Genomic DNA, 20,691 nt, shown 5'->3' with positions numbered 1-20,691 from the left:
ATTCAATACGCTTCCCTCCCAGCTGCATGCAGTGTGGGATCCACGGACCCCCAGAGAGACCCCTCCCTGGGAGCAGGTGAGGCCAAATGCCCCGGCAGGGTGTCCTCCCGGATGACAAGGACCCTTGGCTGGCTCGATCCCCTCAAGGCAGGTGGAACACTGCAGTGGAGAGGGGTGACAGCCTCACTGGTGTGACAGCCGATCCGCCCAGGCGCGCGTGACTCAGGGCCATGGGGGGCGTGGCCTGCAGGGCGTGTCCTGAGCGCCCGAACGGTCCTACCTGCCACAGCTTCAGGCACATGGGCATGCCCGGCTTGGCACCCGCCTCTGGCTTCAGGGTACACACTGACGTCTTGGATGGCATCTCCAGAATCTCAACCTGACAGGAAGAAAACAAGTTGACTTGGGCTGACGCCAAGTCGAGCCTGTGCTATACAAACAAGAGACTTTTAAGGCGATTAGCCAGGGCTGATGTGAGTTTCTGTCTGTTCCCTGAAGCAGCCTGGGAGCCAGGCTTCTAATTAGGCTGCCCAGGCTCGTGGGCTGGGTAGCTGTGGGGCCCTTGCGTAACGCCCACTGCTCCTGAGTGACCGGCATTCCCTCCTGGCAGACTCCCCAGCCTCCCGCCCTCGCCCCCGCCCTCTTCACAAAGTAGGAGGCTTGGCTTATGCTGGCCGGCCAGCCGGCTGTCCCCATGGCCCCTTCCCCAAGCACGTGTCTGCCTGGTGAGCAGCTCTGAGCCCTCTGGGGTGGATCTTATGGCATTAGGAATCACATGGGGGACACTCATGGCTCACTGCCACCCGGAAAGGGTACACATGGCAGGGGCCCCGACTACCCGGCCCTTTGTGGCTCCACTGACAGCACTCTGGACTCACAGTGTTTACGTTGCCCCTTTGCAAGTGCCACAGCATCTCCCTGGCACGGCCTTCTGGAGATGCCGAGGCCACGTGGATCCAGGTCCTCCCTATCTCTGTCCCTGTCTCAGCTTCCTTGAACACAGAGTGGTGACCCTTTGGGGGGCGTAAAGAATGCCTGTGTGGCCCACGCATGCAGGGGTTGTGAAGGCTCCTGTCTGAGCCGCTTTCCAGGGTCTGTGAACCACGGGAACATCTGTGTCTCCTGACAGCCTTGTTCAACGCCCCTCCCCCTTCGCCCAGTCCCCCCACCCCAAAGCTATAGCTTCACCTGCTGCCTCGCCTACAGAGCCCAGAATGCCCCGCAAGGCCCACCTCACACATGGTATCTGCCATGTTGCCCTGACCATCCTACATGTGAACATGTCTGAGGGCTGGGGTCCAAGACCTCCTGAGCTGTGCACACACCACAGCACTGGGCAGTGCCTCTGGCCCAGGCCAGGTGCACTCTGGGCAGGCGGGGAGACTTGGGCTCACTGATCCACACCTCTCTCTGGCCAGATTTCTGGGAATGAGGCCCAGCACTGTGGTGGGTCAGCAGGAAGGTGGGCAGGCTTCCAGAGAATGCTCGGCGGTAGGGAGCCACAGAACACGATGGGAAAAACTCTCCACTCCTCGGGCCCAGGCGCCCCAGCATATGGGGGCGCTCAGAGATGGATCACGGGGCACCTGGCTGAAGCTGAGTGGGATGGACCATTGACATGCGAAACGTAGGTTGTGGGACCTGGTAATGAGGAGCAGGAGGCTGGCGGGAAGGGTAGGCCAGCAAGGGCATCATCCAAGGGTGAAACCCAGGGCAGCTCTGGGGCCCTGAGCTGGGTGCTGTGGGAAAGAGCATGGGTGCAGCAAGATCCAAATGTGAGTGCAGGGAGCCAGGTACCTGCACATGAGCGCATCCTAGACATGAGGTGCCCAGTCAGTGTAGAGTGGCCTGCACCCTGGGCTGACAGGGAGTCGGTGCCTCCCCCAGACTGGGCTGTGCATCCCGCCTATACCTAGTGGCAGCTGTTGTCCCCAGAGGAGAGCAGCCAGCCATGCAGCCAGCTGTGCTGGGACAGGAGGCAGAAAGCACTAGCCAGGCACGGTTGCTTTTCTGAGCACCAGTCCAGGCTGATTCTAGATGGGCAAAAGGAGAGCCACCATCCTCCCAGGTTCGCTTCTGGAAACCAGAGCCCCTGCCAGGAGGATAGAGGGGGTGGGTCCCATGCAGGGCAGGCTGGTGCACTGAGCCTGGGGAAGGCCCCATATTCATCCTGGGGAACCACCTGGAGGCGGCCCTGATAGAGGCGGAGTCTCAGGCCTCAGAAGGAAGACAGACTCCCCTGGTCTCATGCTGCCACGCCCAGACCCATGTAGGGTGTTTCTGGGTCTCAGGAGCAGGAGCGGGCTGGCCACCGCCCACAGCTCCCCGGGTGCCTGGGTGGCTGGAGCCATCAGAGAGGTAACACACCCCCCTTTCTTTCTTTTTCACATTAATAAAACTTTTAACAGGTTTTTGGCAAATTGGCAAGAAAAGTGCTTGTAGCTCCTAATTGGGGATTTAAACACAATCGTGAACAAACAGATGCCTGTTTGAGTCTTGCTATTTACGAACGAAATCTGCTTTAGGACAGAATGAGTCTTCTTGGGCTGGGGCCAACGTAACCCCATGCACAGGGTGCCCCGCTGGCATCGGCTGGCATCAGCTCCAAGTGGTGATGCCCTTCCCAGGGTCCCTGCTCATGAGGCTCAGCGGTGCCAGTGGGTCTGCAGGTTACGGATGGGTGGCAGGCATGACACAGGGTGGCCATTCTCAAAGTCCTGGCCTGTAACCCTGCTTCCACTGCCCCACTCCTCAGAGCAACTGCCGTCAGCTCCCAGGACCTGCACAACTGGACAGCTGTATCACCCAGCTAATGGGGGGTTCCCCTGGAGCAGGGGGGTGCTCACCTCCTCAGTGCCTCTCCCCGGCACAGCCAGCATCCAGCGAGGCTGAGCCCCGGCCAGCACGGCGCTCCTGCAGAAGCTCACGTTAGTGAGGAGCACCGAGTCAGTGACAGTGTGCCGGCCCTCCACCAGGTCCCACAAGCACAGCCTCAGGTCCCGGCCCTGGCTTCAAAGCAAGAGAAGGGGAAACAATGAGGCCCCTGGTGCCAGTCCCTGCACCTACTCGGGGGGAAATGCCAGCCCATCCTCACTAGCCACAGCCCTACGGGGTGGGGGGCAGAAGACCGGCGTATGTGTGCGTGCACAGGGCACATTTCTGAGGGCACCACTGGACAGGGCAGTCTCCTAGTGGGCAGGAACCTTGGCAGCCCATGTGAGTCTGTGTCTGAGCCTGTTGGAGCCAGGACACATTCCAGGGTCAGAGGGATGAGTGGCAGACTGGGGCACATATCCTGTGACCCACCCTCCAGCCTTTCTCACTGCCACCATAGCTGCTCTGAGACTCTTCACCACGTGCACCTTCCCAAGTGAACAGAAAGTCTCCACTCGCACAAAAGCCTGCACGCCCACGTCCAGAGCAGCTCTGCAAGGGAGGTCAGAGCTCCTGGGAGAGCAGAGGGAGGAGGCCCAAGCATTTCCCCATGAGATTCTGGAACCCCCTCAGAGCCGTGCCCACAGAACACTGGACACACCTCGATGCCCTTCTAGGGGAGAGGGAGCTGCAGACTGTGGACAAGCTGCTGATACTTGCAGCCCACCCTGATGGCCCTCGTGTTTTTCGCTCTGTGGAAGAACAGGGATCCTCAAAGCTGTGCCACGCCATTCACAAGGCATTCTAACAAAAGCCAAACTCACTGCCGCAGTCAATGCGAACTGAGCGAGACCCTATAGGAGGGGGGAGAACGGCCCCTGGACGGGGGAGAATGGGATTCCAAGACTTGAACTGTGTGGGGGAGTAGAAAGGCCCATTTCTCTCTCAAGGAGTGCCTGGCAGTTTAGAACTGTGGTCCTTTTGGATCACAGCCTAATGCATAGCCACTATACCATCAATGGCAAAACATCAGAGAGAGGCAGTCTACAACAGGGGACTACACAGAGGCACGTGTCAGGTGATGCTTGGCATGGACCAGTGACATTTGCCAGGTCACACACCTGTCAAGACACAAGGACCTGGGCACTACACAGAGTGGATACCACAGTACGTAAACCAAAACTAATGCTGACCTGGTGGTTAGGAGCCTAGGACAGTTGGTAGATGAGCACACACAAGTCCAGTTGTTTAACAAATGAGTGACAAATGGTGCCCTGAAAGGCGGGTGTGGGAGGGGCAGACTGAGGGCATTCAAAGGAAGAAACACTGGTACTAACCACACCACTAGGAGCTCTGGTGATGCAGTGGGTTAGACATTGTGATGTGGCAGTGAGTTTGGTTTTTGGGTTTGGTACATATGTATACACCCACAGAGACAGAAATAAATAGGTGTGTATGGAAGTGAGGAAGAGCCCTGGTGGTGGTGTGGTTATGCACTGGGCTAAGATCTGCAGTCTATGGTTCGAAACCACCAGGCACTCCACTCCTTCAGGGATGCTCTGAGTCCGCATTGACTGGATGGCAGTGAGTGAGTGAGTGAGTGAGTGAGTGAGTGAATGAGATGCAAGTGTGGGATGGTTTAGACCAATCTACAGGTGGTCTCTGGCGGCCCCTCCAGCAATGTCATTCAGCTGGTGCGGATGTAAATTGAATAGCTGGCTCCTTTGAAAAGCGTCATTGTTGCCTTCCATGTCCATAATCGATGGGGCAGTTGGTGCAGTTGTTACAAAGTCAGCAGTTTGGAACCACCAGCCCCTCTTCAGAAGAAAGATGGGGGGTTTCTACTCCCGTGAAGAGTTGACAGTCTTGGAAACCCACAGGGCAGTTCTCCCCTGTGAGGCTAATACAAAGACCTCTTGATTGTCCCCAAGTGTTAGCACCTCACAACACAGCCCCCCCCCCACACACACACACAGAGTGGGCACCTCCACTTAATAACAAGATGCCCCATCAACCTGGGCTTCTGAGTGCACCTCCTCACACAAGGACCCCCCGCCCCCACCCAGCATGTTCTCATTTTACCAGTGGTCCCAGCTGCAGATCCTGGCCTATCTGCTCCAAATCTCTCAGGGATACATGCTGCACTGGTCAGTGTGGCAGTCCCCTAATCTCCTGTCAACTTTAGGGAGGGGGTCGAGTCTACCCTGTCAATCAGGCGATAGCCAATGAGGCCTGTGTGTGGGCATGGCGTTCTCCTGAGGATTCTGGGGACTCCTGTCTTCCTCTCTGGAGATGGGGCACACTCTCTGCTTCACATTCCTGATGACAAGCCAGATGATGCTTTGCTAATGGAACCAGAGCCCTGGAGCTGGAGGAGTCACGTAGAGACCCACACCAGCACTGAGATGCTTCCACCACCACTGGATCGACACAACTCTCCACCCACTGGCCTGTGATCTCTTGCATTTGGCGTCATTGCATGTGTTGTGTAAGCCTGAAGAGGAATTTATAGACTGGTATTGGACTTAATGGACTTGATCTGGACTGGGCTGGGATGTTTTCTCAAAATACAGTTACTCTTTAATGTAAAGTTCTCTCTTACACATATGTGAGTGTCAATGAATGTGTTTCTCTAGTCTACTGGGACTAACACAGTCAGTGCTCACGGGCCTCAAGTCTCTGTGTGCGTCCCTGGTCGTCTTGGAGACGAACCTTGGCCATGAACTCCTGTCAGGCACCACAGACACGGTGCTGTGCTGTTTGTTCTCAGTGGGTCACACTGGGGGCCCTGATACTGACCACTGGTGTTTTGTCTTTATGTTCGTTCTCCATCTTACCTTTCTAGGACCGAATGCCCACTGCGATGGCACACTGACAAAACTCATGAGGAAGGGTTATTAAGGAGGTCAGCAAGTTGTCATGCCCGGGAGAAATGCTCAGGGTAGACTTCTTTTATCAGGACAGGGTACAACATTCTCTCAGGTCTGCTAATCAATGCCCAGAGGAGCAGACCAGTCCACTGGAAGGTGCAAACTGAAGACACGCTGTTCAAGCTCCAGGGGTCAGGAAGCCAGCTCGCTGAATTGAGTGTCCAGAGACATTCTACTCCAGTAAACCTCAGCCCCACTGCCATGGGGCAACAAGGCCAGCTTCCTCCATTACATGCAAAGAGGCATCCCACTCCACCTGCCTCCTGTACAAAAGCACTCATCTTAACTTGCTCCATAGGTTAGGAAGTCCGCCATTCTGTTCCATCCTCTGGCGCCTGCTGCGCTCATGTTGTAACTGTCTCTGGATCCAGGAGGCTCACTGAGCAACGGTCTCAGGTCCAGAAACTCATTCTACTTCTAGCTCTTGCTGGTGACGAGATCCCTCCCCCTGCTTCTCAGAGGGCTCATTTTATACGCAGAAGGTTGACTCTCCAGGGCAACCTGTTCACAATTACTCACAGGTGAGCCCTATCAGTACTGTCCCCCACCTTCATTAGACTCATGCAGGAAAAGGCTGTTTGGTGGGTGTTAGAGACTTTGGCTAGAAGAGCCACGCTATCAAATTCACTGCGCCTGCCGTGTCTGCTAGATCTCCCCTGGGCTTAAGACGAGAAGAAGCAAATCTGTCTGGAAGGCAGTACAGCCGGATGCTCCGTAGAAGGGATGGCAGCGAGGTTTTATCTCATGTCCTTTGGACATCACGCTGGTAAAATAGAGGCTTGGTGAAAAGGGGGAAAGGTTGCAAGGACAGGGCGTGACACAGTGGCTACAGCAACAGACTCAAGCATAGCAACAATTGTGAGGCTGGCGCAGGACCAGTGGTCTTTCATGCTGTTGCACCCAGTCCTCATCACATGACCCTCAGCACCCACTGAAGCCCTACCTGCAGTCCCTGCACCTGTGAGGGGCCACCATCCCCTTTACATTCGTAAGCCACGGTATTCCTCATCACCTCCTATGCAGGGGAGAGCTGGATATTAAATTAGAAAGACTGAAGAAGAATCGCATCTGAACTGTGGTGCTGGCAAAGAATATTGAAAGTATCATGGAATTGAAAGTATCACGGGAGGCCCATCTAATCTGTCTTGGAAGAAATACAGCCAGAGTGCTCCTTAGAGGTAAGGATGGTGAGACTTTCTCTTACCTACTTTGGACATGTCAGCAAAGACCAGTCCCTGGAGAAGGCCTTGGCAGAGTGGAGGGACAGTGAAAAAGAGAAAAGCCCTCGACAAGACGGACTGACGCTGTGGCTGCAACTAGGGGCTCAGGCCTCGGGACATTTGCACAGGTGGTGCAGGACTGGGCAGGGTCTTGTTCTGTTGTGCCCAGGGTCACTAATGGGTCAGAAATGACTCGATGGAACCTAACAACAGTTGTCACTTTATTGAAACAACGAGCTTGCTCTTCTCCCTCCCTTCCTGTCAGTTTGGACTCGTGTCTGGCATCCGGGTTAGCGTGGCAGGCTACCCCAGGCCTAGAATCAGCCATTGCTCTGAGGAATCCTGCTTCTTCCCATTGAAGTTTTTTTCATTTGCCACTCAACTGTTCACTCCTCCCTTGACTACAATCCCCATAGTCGGATCCCTCTTTCCACTGCCGTTCCTCCTTCCTTCTTTCCCCTTTCCTGCCTCTGGACTTTCTCCCTGGGCAAATGCTGTTGACTGTTCGAAGGAGTACCGGGCTCCCTGGCACCACTGTTCACCTTGCAGCCTTGTACTCTTGGGCTGAAAGTTGAGCTACTGCGTTGTGCACTACGTGGGACTGTTAGGTAAGGTGACCAGTTTTCAACATTGGTAAAGAAGGACAAAAGCGGGACACCATTGATAAAACTCATATCCTGGCGAAATAGCCACAGGGCAGCCGAAAACTGTATACCTTAGCTTGTCGTGCATTCTTTCCAAAAATCGGGACTTTTAAAAAAACGCCACGGGACATGGGAAAAATTGTTCAAAATCGGGACTGTCCCGCCAAAAGCGGGACATCTGGGCACCTTACTGTTAGGCCAATTGACCTTGCTGGCCCCAAGTCTCTATGGTCCTAAGCTCCCAAACCTGGCCAGTCATGCCCTCCAGATGTCTGGTACAGCTAAGAAGCTGTAATTTGGCTCTCTGTATGCACTACTGTATTGATGGATATGTTTATAGCAGTACATATAAAAACCTAAGTAGAAATAGATCCATCAAGCCTATAGAAATCAATATTTATATTCATGGGTATAATACTGCTTGTCTTCCTCCATCTGTTAAATGTGCCCACTCATAGATGACTGTTCTTAATGCGACTGAGGATTATGTATCCAACAGCGTCTGCAATGCCGGCTCAGAGCAACCCTTTCAGGACAGAGCAGAACCGCTCTACAGGGAGCAGACAGCTTCGTCCTTCTCCCAAGGAGTGGCTGGTGGAGGTGAACCACCAACCTTGCAGTTATCAGCCCAGCACTTAACCCAGCATGCCACTAGGGCCCCCCGTTTCATAAAAGCAGGGACATTAGAGAAGGTTTCAAAATGCTCATGGAATAATATAATTCAAAGATCATGGAGTTATCTCACAAAATTTTGAAACTATCATACAAAATTTAGGTTTTTAATGTGACTGCCTTATTGTGCTCAACATACCATGTTCATGGTCAGGTTCATCCTAAACATAAGGTATTTGGGGAACTCATTTTTTACAGCTAAGTAGTATTTCCACTGAAGGAGGCCTGGTAGCATAGCAGGTTATGTGTTAGGTTGCTAACCACATGGTCAGCAGTTTGAGTCCACCAGCCACTCAGTGGGAGAAGGGTGAGGTTGTCTGTTCTGTAAAGATGTTCAGACTCAGAAACCCTAGAGGCGAGTCCTACTCTGTCCTTTAGGGTCACTGAGTTGGAATCAACTTGTTGGCAGTGTATGTCCAGGTCACATGCTCCTTAGTCATTTGTCTGTTGATGGGCACCTGGGTCATGCCCATCTTTTGCTATCATGGAAGAGGTAGAGATATGGTCCCACATTTTAAGTTTAAGGAAGTGACGGGAGCGGAATGAGTCAGCACCTTGGAGGGTTTCAAGTTCAGACAAGGGCAATGCTCATCATGGGACCAGGGGCTGAGTATACAGGGGTCCACTCGCCGACACCAGGACCATCTGTGTGTTTGTTCTGTATGTTGTTCCACGAGTATGGGCCAGGCCACAATAGAGAAGTTTAAAAGCTGCTCCCACACAGCTTTTGCTGGGACAAGTGTGCCCTCACGGGTGAGGCCGGGGTGAGGGACGCTGTCCACAGGCTGGGTGAGACCAAGGTGCAAGCACACCTCGAAGTGGTCACCTGAGGAAGGGTGCTTTCTGAATGCAACTGAGCATTACAGGGCTGGGCCACGGGGTTTCTAGCGCAGCACCAATGTACCTAAGCAAGCCAAACAGCTATAGAACCCCACCTCACAGGTAGCACTGGGGGCAGGGGATCACCTGTGCTGCACGGAGGCAGACCACACCCTCACCTGGCCAGGCTCTTTAGAGGAGAGAGCCCCAGGGCCTGGCTGGCACCTGCTGAGGGGGTGCCCAGGAGGTGAGCAGTTACATGTCCCCGGAGAGCATACACCTTGGTAGAAAATTTGGTGAGAGTGTTTCCACACAGCACAGTCCCATGGGAGCATTTAGAAACACCATCTGCTTTGAGCCCTCTGCCCCAAAGCCCCCAATCTCTGCTTCCCCTCAGCACAGGTGTCATGGCCCCTCTCCAGGCTCCCATCTGCCTCTTTGCATCTCCCACCTAGATGTGCAGCTCCATCCCTTCAGGTCCCCTGCCCACCAGGGTAACTGAGCAGTGCAGGGAACCGGCCTAGACCCTAGGAAGAAGAGATGGTGATGATGGTGGAGGCTGGACACCTACATAACCAGCAAAGTTTAGGAGGATGGAGGACAGGTGTGGCAGGGGGTGGGTGGTGGAGGGGAGTATAACAGTCCCTGCAGGGCCAAACATAAACCAAGGCCAGTCCTGGGCCCCAGGAAACTGCTGGAGGAGTGACTGCAGAGGGATATGCTATGGCTTTTAACTGCCTCCCATTCTGGCCACACCTGTCCCCCACTGGGGAACATCAGCCTATCCTGGCAGCCATGGGTCTCCCTCCATCCAAGACTTTGGCCTCAACAAGAGGCCCAATGTGGTGCTTTCAGAACCCCATGAGTCATCAGACAGGTGAGCAGCATGCTGCAGCGGCCAAAACCCACCTGAGAAGCTGGTGCCCATGGGGCAACATCTGCAGCCAGGTCACACACTGGCCCCTGTGGCCATCCAGGGTGGCCAATGCCCTCCGCGTCTGCAGGCTCCAGATGTGCACGAGGCCGCTCATAGACCTGGGTCAGACATGAGTAGACACAGGTCAGTGGGGACTGGAGGCTCCAGCTGGTCGTTTAGAGGAGAGCTCGGGGGGAGGCTAGCTGGGCATCACCTTCCAGAGGGAGGCTGGGGGACCCCCAGGAGCCTCTAGTCCCAGGTTTTAGGAAGTGTGAGCCTTCAGGTGAGCCCTAGGAAATGGGGAGTCCAGCTTGGCTTCTAGGAGTTGGTTGGAGTGGCAATAATAAACTGAATGGGCTCAGGCTGGCCTGGGAGAGTGATGGGGTGAGCCAGCCCCAGTGGCACAGTCGCTGGGCCAGGTAGCACCTATAACAGAGAGGGCATGCTCCCCACCTGGGGTGTGAGGCGTGAAGGACACTGAAGGAAAGTGGAATCTGGGGGCAGCTGGAGCCCCCTGCCACGGCGGTGCACTCTGTCTCCTTCTAGCATCTGGGGCTGAGCTCCCAACGGCTACTCACCCTGAAAGGAGGAGTGGGTGTCCCTGAGCCGGGGTCCCTCTGCAGAAATGCAGTGCATGGATGGCCGCCTGGGTGCCTCGGAGCACAAACTGGGGGTCTGGTGGGGGCAGGCTGGGAGTTGCCATGCTGCTTGGAAAAGCTGGCGCAGGTGCCTGGGGACAAAGGAAAGGCGTGAGTGACCCCTCTTGTCCTCCAGGAAGGTCATCTCAGCCAGAGTGGCCCTCTGCCACCTCAGGTTACAGGGAAGCCCTCTCTGCTGGGTGAGCAGTAGGCCCTGGCTGACCCCACGGGGCCCTGTCTTTGCTAGCGCCCGCTTCTTTGGCTGGATGAGCTCACTGGCCACCGCCCTCCCTCAGGCCGCCTCCACTCTGCCCACTTCTGCACTGTTGGCAGGACCCTGGCTACACCTCTGGGTCCCCTGACACCCCCAATGGGCTCTGGCTACTCCAACACCTGGTCTACCAGCAGGGTCGGCATCTTCCCAAACTGGCCCCAGGGCTAGCTTCCTGGGTTGAGTCCTCCCAGGAGACCCTGTTGTCTCCCCTCTGAGAACCCATTCCTGGCCTCCCTGGAGTGCTGCCCTGAGCCCCGCACCCTGCACCCCAAGTATGAGCTCAGAACTGGGCATGGTGGCCTGCTCCTCTGTAAATGCTGAACAGATAAGCAAATGAAGGTTCGGGGTTCTGGGTGGTCCCTGGCCACATCTTTGCAGTAATTGTCACTCACTGTAGGCCCCAGGACTGGACCTCTATCATTTCTAATTCTAATTTCTATGACCACTCACCCCATAAGGAGGTGGCACAAAAAGACAGGTATGAGTAGGTCCAGGAAGCCGACTCTAAGTCCCCCAGCTGGTGGTGCCTTAGGACCAAGATACCAAGCGGCTGGTGTGGTGATGGGTTCCCACTCAGGACAGACAGGGCCGGCCCCTGCCTCAGGAGCCCTGGGGCCAGCAGGCACCCATGGGGCTATCCCAATCTCCTGTCCCATGGTCACCTGGAGCACCACTTCTCCTAGCCCTGCCTGGAGGTCTTCCGGTCAATCTACAGAAAAAGGAGGTGTGGCAGGCAGCAGGCCAGGCTGTGACTCCTGAGTGGGGTCAATGGCCTGAGGCTAGGGCCCCCTTGGGATGATAGTCTCACCAAGGGAACCGCTCAAAGGGGTTATGCCCCATCAATGGCCCATTTGTTGGTGGCATCTGTGAAATTGCCACCATTGTACTGCCTGTGTGCACCAGAAAATACGGCCTGTTGGTCTGCAGACTCCAGGCAGGGGCCCTGCCATTGGCTATGTGCCTGTTATCACATGCGGGGGCCGCCCAAGTCTGCCTGCTGGAGGCTGTATGGTCAGGCCCTCTGCTCTGAGCACCTGTACTGTGTGGCCCCCTGAACAGGAGGCGGGCAGAACAAACACCAGCTGCCCCCCAAACTCCTGCTCAGAGCGACCCTGCGGGAAAGAGTGGAACTGCTTCCTTTGGGGCTTTGAAACTGTCAATCTTTCAGGGAGCAGGGAGCCTCCTCTTTCTCCCACAGACGGCTGGTGGAGTGGAACCACTGACCTTGCAGTTAGCAGCTCAATGTTCCCCCACTGGTCACCAGGGCTCCTTGAAGTAGTTAAAATCGCAACAGAGCACAGCTGGCAGGGTCACTCTGAGACAGAGAGGAGAACTGCTCCTTCGGGTTTCCAAAGTTGCCACTCGCTACAGGGGCGGGCGGGCAGACAGCCTCCTCTTTCTTCTCGAGCAGTGATTCTCAACCTTCCTCATGCCGCGACCCTTTCATACAGTTCCTCATGTTGTGGTGACCCCCCACCCCCCAACCACAAAATTATTTTCGTTGCTACTTCATAACTGTCATTTTGCTGTTATGAATCGGATGACCCCTGTGAAAGGATCATTCGACCCCCAAAGGGGTCAAGACCCACAGGTTGAGAACCACTGTTCTAGGGGTTGACTGGTGAATTCGAACTGCTGACCTTTCAGTTAGCAGCCCCATGCTTAACGCCACCCAGGGCTCCTTGGATTAAATCTCTCTTTTTCCAGAAAGGGGAGCAATTCACCCACCGAGGCACTCTCCAGGGGGCCCCCTTTACCGACCCTGTTCCTCAATGGTCAGCCATGCTCTTCTGGCCTGTTGGAGTCCAGACACCTCACAAGCAAGTGTCCCCACCATCCTCCTGGTAAGACCCGTCCTTTTAACAGCCAAGGACACTGCAGGTCCCATGCATGCTATCTGCCAACTCGCTGAGGGAGGAACCACAGGGACACCGGGAGGCTGGCTACCCACCCATAATAACCGGAGGCCTGGGAGACAGTGACAGAGTCAGTGGCTGAGGAGCCAGGCAGGATCCTATGGAGGGAGGCCAGCGTGGGAGGAGCTCTATGCCAAGGCTGAGGCATACCTAGGGTGCAGAGAGAGAGAGAGAGAGAGAGAGAGAGAGAGAGAGAGAGAGTGTGTGTGTTCTCCCATTGGGTACCTGTCCAGGGAACCCCTTCAGCTACACTCACCACTTCCAGGTCCTCCTGCCTCTCTGCTGTGACTACAGAGCAGACCCTTTCTCCCACAAGTGGTGGGGGCAGTAGGACTGGAGCAGAAGGCTCTCAGAACTAAAAACACTGGGGCCTGCAGGCCAGCAGGCTATGAGAAGATCCCCCAAGGTCGTGCTCCTGGGAACTCCACCGATACAGACCCAGCTATGGCACTTCAGCCCCCAGGAAATCACCCCGAGGGGGAGCCTGCAGATGAGACCCACATACTGCCCCCCCCAGTCACCTACACACATGTACATGCATACACATATACTCACAGGCCCACATATGCACACACAGGCATACACACATTGACACATACCTGCACACAAATGCTCACATGCCCACTCACACGTGCACCAATGCACATGCTGTTGCACATATATGCACCCACACATGCACATGCATATCTACACACACGCACACACACAACCATAAACACATGCACAACCATTCACACTCACACACTGACAAGTACTCTCCCCCGTACAGGTGCATACACACTCGTATGTGCAGGAGCACACAGATACACGCACACATTTAATCATATGTGCGCACATACACTAACCAGCAGACATGCGTAGGCACACACATGCACGTACATGTAGACAAAACACAGGTATACGCACACAAGTGTGCACCTACAGGCAGCACAGGAGCCTGGGGCAAGTGCTAGGGAAACCTGGCCCGCACTTGCCACCTGCCTGCAGCCTGGTGGGAGTTTCCAGAGTCTCCCCTGCAGCAGGCTGGGCCAGAGCTGATGCAATCAGCATCTTCACTATTGTTTTCCCAGAACTGTAGGGAACAAACCCGTCACGTTACAACCACCAAACTGCTCCGGCCAACATGAGGCAGCAGCAATTAAGGGCTCCATCATTTCAAGCAATTAAAATAAATGCCCGATTTGAAAACTAATTAATTCTAGCTGCATATTTCTCCCATGACAATATCCTACACTTCCTTGATTTATGACATCTAATTATTCTTTATTAATCTAATTGAGCGTAATCGCATTATCCTATCTACTCTGGCCCCAGGCCCGCCCTGTGCATAGAGGCTGCAGCCGCCTTGTGCAAGAGGCACGCTGCAGTGTCAGGCGCACCACTGGGCTGCCGGCTGCATCTTCTCTCAGTGGAATGCAGCAGCCCCACAGCACTCTGAAAGGTCCCAAACCCTAACAGGAGAGCTCACCTGACATGAGTGCTTCCACCTGGCAGCCTTCTCAAAGGTAGCCCAAGAATTCCTGAAGACCCCTGGCCTAGGCCTGCCAGTGGACCGCGACAGTGCCCCTCTGTGCCACATCACAGACGGCGGCAGGAGGGAAGCCCTCAGAGGCCCAGGATGGATGGTCAGCACCACGCTGCCCCCACCCAGGTGCATGCAGAGCAGTCGCTGCAGATACCCCAGGCCGCCTCTTTGCTCCCTTCAAGGCAGGAATGTACATGCAAATGGCCAGTCCGCTGGCAGAGATCTGCCCACAGCCCATGGGGGCCCAGTCAGCACCTGCCAAATCCCAGTCATGGGAGGAGGGTCAGTTCTTCTTGGGCTGCTGGGAGCTTATACCTTGTCCCTGTGCCCACAGCCACCTAGAGTCCAAGCAGCCACTGCCCTGCTTGTCCTAGCCTCCTCCAGGTCCTTCCTCACTGGCCATGCGTGTGTGAGGCTTGGGCTAGGAGCCTTGTACAGTTCACCAGCTGGCCCTTCAGTCTTCTGGGCACCCCTCAGACTCCAGTGTGTGTCTGACCAGGACACAGAATCACAGGTGCCTGGATATTCTGCAGCCATATGGATCCAGTCAACATCTCTCTGTAGTCGGTTGGGTACCCTGAGAGACCTTCCCACCACAAACAATGGAAAATGCTAAGAAAATACTACAAAATCTTGTCCAATGCATCCTTAAGTTGGTAAAACAAAACAACAACAAAAACGAAGTCTGGAATCTTCAGAGGGCAAACACTAAGAAATAAAAGTCAAGGTAAGTGTGGTCTCAGCATCTACAACTGGTTCTCCCCTGAAGGGCGGTTTCCTGCGCACCGTGACCTGGACTTTGGGCTCCGGTGACCTCTGCGACATCGAGAGACAAAGTGGAGGCCCTCCCTGGGAGGGTGATTTAATAGAAGGGCGCATACTGGTGGCACTGTGGGTTAAGCACTGGCTAGCTAGCCACAAGGTCAACGGAGGCAAGATGAGGTTGTCTGCTTCCCTCAAGCTGATAGCCTCAGAACCCTAGGGAGCAGCTCTCTGGCTTACAGGCTCTGTGAGTCAGAGCTGACTGGATGCAGGGTGTGGTTTAGTCTACCTGGAAAGGAGCCGTGGCCCTGGTGGTGTGGAGAGTTCGGCACTGGGCTGCTAACCACAGGCTCTGAGGTGCCCATCCATCAGCCACTCCAAGGGAGCGAGATGAGACAAAGATAAGGTAACCTGCTTCCGTGAAGATGAATAGCCTTGGAAACACTGGGAGCAGCTCTACTCTGCTCTATAGAGTTGCAAGTACTTGGAACTGGCTTGATGGTGGTATGAGAGACTTCAAAGGTGCTTGGGAAAAGGGAATTAAGAAAGAGATCATGGAATTTTTCCACACACGTTTCCTTATGACTGAGGCGTGAGTTTATGCTTCAGACCATCATTATTGTGCTCAGCAACTTGAACCCCCGCATTAGCTTGTCCTGCCCTCTGTCTTCTCTTCTTCCTTTTGTAGAATATTCTCCCCATTGCCCATGGTAACACCTGTCTGCCCTCCAGTCTACTGTTTCCCTCCCACCCTGGGTTAACCATCAGTCCCTCCTCCTGTCTTGATTTTTTTCACTCCTAATAGTGGTCTCGTACATTTGTCCTTTGGTGACGGATTCACTTCACTCAATATAACGTCCTCCAGAGTCATCCATGCCATGAGGAGTGGCACAGTTTCACCAGTACTCTTTAGTGGACCAGTCCATGCTTCCATTCTCCCACCGAGGTGCACTTAGGTTGCGTCCATCTTCTTGCTCTTATGCACAATGCTGCAATAAACACGCGTGTGCACATCTGTCCATTCCGTGAACTTTTTGAAGCCTTTGTGCTTTCGTAAAGATGAGGCCCACAAGGACAAAGGTCACTGTTAGAGTGAGTCAGAATGAAGTCTGAGCCCACGCATGCCCACTATCATCAAGTCGACCCGACTCAGAGTGCCCTTTGATGGGGTTTCCAAGAGTGGCGATCTTTTCAGAAGCAGACACCCTCATTTTCCTCTTGCAGAGCAGCTGGTGGGCTCCTACTGCTGACCGGGGGTAGCAGTCCGATGGCTAACCAGCCGACTCTGCCATCAGAGCCCCTTCCTCGAGCCCACGGGCACCAGTAAGATGACAGTCCTCAGGCAGGTTGTCACCGCTCACTTATATAAACATTTGGAGACCCCAAAGCACCTATCTGTGAAGGTCTCCACCCAAACCCAGGTCTCCCAGAAGTCAGGAACAGAGGGCCAAGGAGAGCAGGCTGAGGGTCAAAACTCGCAAACACATGCAAGAACCCATGGTGCTGTGAGGAAAAGGGATCAGGGACATTTCTCACGGTCATCGAAGTAGCCTCATCGCCACCCTCCAGCACAGGAATCCCCGGTGGGTTTCTGAGACTGTAACTCTTTATGGGAGTAGAAAGCCTTTTTTTTGCCCTAGGCCCAGTCGGTGGTTTCAAATTGCAACCCTTTCGGATCACCACCCAACTTGTCACCACTATGCCGCCACCAGGGCTCCTCTAGGATATTTACTCTGCTTAAAGAATTTTTTTTTAACGGAACTAAAATTAAAAAGGGGCGGGGGTAGACTGAAACTACAAATAGAGAATCCTCTCAAAGCCCAGTGCTGTGGAGTCAGTGCAGCCCCCTAGTGATCTTACAGGACAGAGAACAGCTCCCTAGAGTTCTCCAAGGGAGTAAAAGCTTTGTCTTTCTCCCTCCAGGGGGCTGGTGGAGTCAAACCATTAACCTTCTGTTTAGCAGCTGAGTACTTACGGTAACCATTGTGCAACCAGGGCGACCTTGTAGGGACAGAGTAGAACTGCCCCGTGGGGATTCTGAAGCTATCATCTTTACCAAAACAGAAGCCTCTCATCCTTCTCTTGAGGAGTGTCTGCTGAGTTCCACCTGCCGACCTTTCTGACTAGCAGCCCAAAGCGGAGCCCACTCTGCCACCAGAGCCCCTTCCGCAGAGAACCAGGTTTGAGAAGGGACCCAGTCTGGGTGAGAGGTTCACGGGGAGAGAAGGTCTGCCTGCGCCAAAATGATTTACTCCTCACCAAGGGGGCGCGTAGACCCATACAAAGGAGGTGTCTGGCCGCCACCACCTGAGCTGAATGAAGCTGGTACCACCCGCAGTAAACAACACGGCCCTGCTGAGCTCCCCCTAGGGAGAGTGGACCAGGAATGCTCAACTGAGTCCAACCACGAGAAGCAAGCGGGCACAGGCAGGGCGTGGGGGACTGTACCAGACAAGCAGCTCAGGCGCTTCCAGACAAGCCAACAAGAAAGACAACCAAAGAGTGTGCCAGGTGGCACCGGTAAAGCAGCTGAGAAGACATAAAAACCAAAGGCCATGTAGGAAGCTTGATTAGATCCGGGATTTAAAAAACAGAAATGTGTGTGGGGCCACAAGGGATGCTTTGGGGACAGATAAGAATGTCTGAATATGAACTGTAAAGGCCACGGAAGCATTGTTAATTTTCTTGGGAGGGGAAATGGTGTCTTTTTGTGGACAATGTCCTTCTGAGAGGAAAGATGCAAAAGTATTTGGGGTGAAATGCCACAGCATCAGCAATTTATTTCCAAATGTTTCTGAAAATAAAACATTTCTTTTTTTAAAAATCATTTTATTGGGGGCTCATACAACTCTTATCACAATCCATACATACATCCATTGTTCAAGTACATTTGTTGCCATCATCATTCTCAAAACATTTGCTTTCTTCTTGAGCCCTTGATATCAGCTCCTCATTTTCCCCTCCCTCCCCGTTCCCCATTCCCTCAAGAACCCTTGATAATTTATAAATTATTTTGTCATATAAAACATTTCTCTTTTTTTGCCTGAAAATCTACCTACCTACGCATTTACAGCTTTCCGTTAAGTTAAACTATATAAAAACACACGAGGCAAGCGTGAGGAAGACGGGTCACACCCTGGACTCAGATCCAGAATATATAAAGAATACGTCAATCAATTACAAAAACAAACAAATACCACAAAGAAAAATGACCAAAAAAGACATTTCACAAGAAACACAAGTGTCTAATAAACATAGGAAAAGATGTTTACCCTAATTAATAATTTTGGGACTGTTGTCAAATCCAGTGTATTTATTATAACTACACTATAATTAGATTAGCAAAAAAAATTATACAGTCTGGCAGATGCTGACAAAGATGTGGGACAACTGGAACACCTCGCCTGTGCAAGAGAAGGCAGGTCAAATGGAACCGCCATTGGAAAAACATCTGCTACTATCTTGTACAGGGGTCCTCAAACTACGGCCCGCGGGCCACATGCGGCCCGCCGAGGACATTTATCCGGCCCACCAGGTCTTTTTGCCCGTTTTGTTTTTTTCACTTAAAAATAAGGTAAGTGTGCTTATCGGCGCCGAGGCCGCAACCCTGAGTGCCCTCAGGCTTGAGATGAGGCTCGCCTCCAGCGTCCTCCGCTGAGGCGAGAAGGTCTGGTTGGACCCCAAGGAGACCAATGGAATGGCCAATGCCAACTCCCACCAGCACATCCGGAAACTGGTCAACGAGAGCCTCGTCATCCGCAAGCCCGTGACCCTCCATTCTCAGGCTCAGTGCAGCAAAAACACCCTAGCCTGCCAGAAGAGCGGGCATATGGGCATGGGTGAGCGAAAGGGTACTGCCAATGCTCGCGTGCCCAAGAAGGTCACGTGGAAGAGGAGGATGAGGATTCTGCACCGGCTGCTCAGGAGATACTGGGGGTCCAAGAAGATTTACTGCCATTATGTATCACAGCTTGTCCCTGAAGGGGAAGGGGAACGTGTTTAAGAACAAGCGGATTCTCATGGGACATCCACAAGCTGAAGGCAGACAAGGCTCGCAAGAAGCTCCTGCCTGACCAGGTGAGGCCTGCAGGTCTAAGACCAAGGAGGCACGCAAGCGCCGAGAGGAGCGACTCCAGGCCAAGAAAGAAGAGCTCATCAAGACGCTGCCCCAGGAGGAAGAGACCAAGAAATAAACTGCCCCTCTCTTCTCCGTGCAGAGTGGCCTTGGCAGTTCTATTGATCAGTCACTCAATAAAAGCAAGCCTTGCTGGCCTGCCCCTGAAAAAATATATATATGTGCATTATGCATTGGAATTTTTTCAGTTTTTTTTTAAAACTCTAGTCCGGCCTTCCAACAGTCTGAGGGACAGTGAACTGGCCCCCTGTTTAAAAAGTTTGAGGACCCCTGATCTTGTACATCTGATGATCCAGCAAACGACTCTCACAGAAAAATACCCTAAGGAACCCTAGAAACCCTCACTCATGTGCACGAATGCTCACCGCGATGATATGCTTACGTACAAAATCTAGGAGTGGCCCATGTGGTCAGTCAACTGTTGCTATATATAGGTGACATCTAGTCAGTTCTGACTCACAGCAATCTCATGTTAACTGTACAAAACACTGCCCAGTCCTGCACCATCCTCACAATCGTTCTTGTATTAGAGCCCACTGCTGCTGTCACTATGTCCATCCATTTGGTTGAGGGTCTTCCTCTTTTCTTGAAGACCCTCTATCTTACCAAGCATTAATATCCTTCTCCAGCATTGTCCCTCCTAATAACACATCCAAAGTAGTCCAAAGAGGAAGTCTCGTGATCCTTGCTTTTAAGGAGCATTCTGGCTGTACTTCTCCCAGGACAGATGTGAGATCATTCTCCTGGCCAGTCAATAGTAGACTAGGGTACATCTGGAACTGGAAATGAGTGAACGCTAGTCTCATACAGTAACACCAAGGAAGCTCAAATTCCCAATTCTCATCAAGACCATAGGAAATCTGTAGTAAAGTTGCATCCCCAAAGGCAAAGCTCAGAAGGTTTAGGGAAAAAAAACAAAGAATGAAAGCACAGGGAGGAAGTGGGTTTAGTGACATTACTTTATGAGGATTGCAATCAGTGAGATGAAACACAATGTATATGAATTTTTGAATGGAAACTGATCTGCTCTGTAGACCTTCACCCCATTCACAGTAAAATGTTGAAAGAAAACTAAGTGACCCTACAGAAAAAATATTCACAACATATCTATCTTAAGAATATGTATATATGGGGCACATCTGACCAGAGCACACAGGAGCAAAAGAAAAGGGGAGGAGAGAGAATGGAACACATGCTGGTCCACCAAGCCCGGAGGACGATATTCCTGCTCAGAGCAGCCAATGCACAGAAAGGACCATAGGGCCAGCCCTACCACGAGACACGACGTCCCTCACTGACCCATAGCACTACAGGGAACAACACTGGAGACACAGTGCAGGAACTGTGTCCGATCTGAGCCTACCAC

General features: G+C 53.3%; 1 protein-coding gene and 1 pseudogene across 3 annotated transcripts in view; one reads left to right on the top strand and one right to left on the bottom strand.

Annotated features, from left to right (window-relative positions):
• Window positions 1-20,691, bottom strand: part of GNB1L (G protein subunit beta 1 like) — a 61,167-nt gene that overhangs the window by 16,556 nt on the left and 23,920 nt on the right. Inside the window, exons 1-5 of one of the 3 annotated variants that reach the window (XM_045291557.1) lie at window positions 12,939-12,994; window positions 10,654-10,805; window positions 10,069-10,194; window positions 2,847-3,009; window positions 281-379 (exon numbers count right to left, since the gene is read on the bottom strand). In XM_045291557.1, the coding sequence (XP_045147492.1) occupies window positions 281-379; window positions 2,847-3,009; window positions 10,069-10,194; window positions 10,654-10,778 (513 nt within the window). In that variant the 5' untranslated portion in view covers window positions 10,779-10,805; window positions 12,939-12,994. Of the gene's footprint in view, window positions 1-280; window positions 380-2,846; window positions 3,010-10,068; window positions 10,195-10,653; window positions 10,806-12,938; window positions 12,995-20,691 lie in introns of those variants that run through there. The other 2 variants (XM_013004294.2, XM_045291558.1) reach the window with 2 other exon arrangements.
• LOC101652493 lies at window positions 18,570-19,383 on the top strand (annotated as a pseudogene).

This window comes from Echinops telfairi, unplaced genomic scaffold, assembly GCF_000313985.2.
Source record: "Echinops telfairi isolate 266 unplaced genomic scaffold, ASM31398v2 ScPeMD7_70;HRSCAF=299, whole genome shotgun sequence".
Classification (NCBI taxonomy): domain Eukaryota; kingdom Metazoa; phylum Chordata; class Mammalia; order Afrosoricida; family Tenrecidae; genus Echinops; species Echinops telfairi.
Note: the sequence above shows the minus strand (reverse complement) of the source record. Positions and strands in the feature narration are given on the sequence as shown.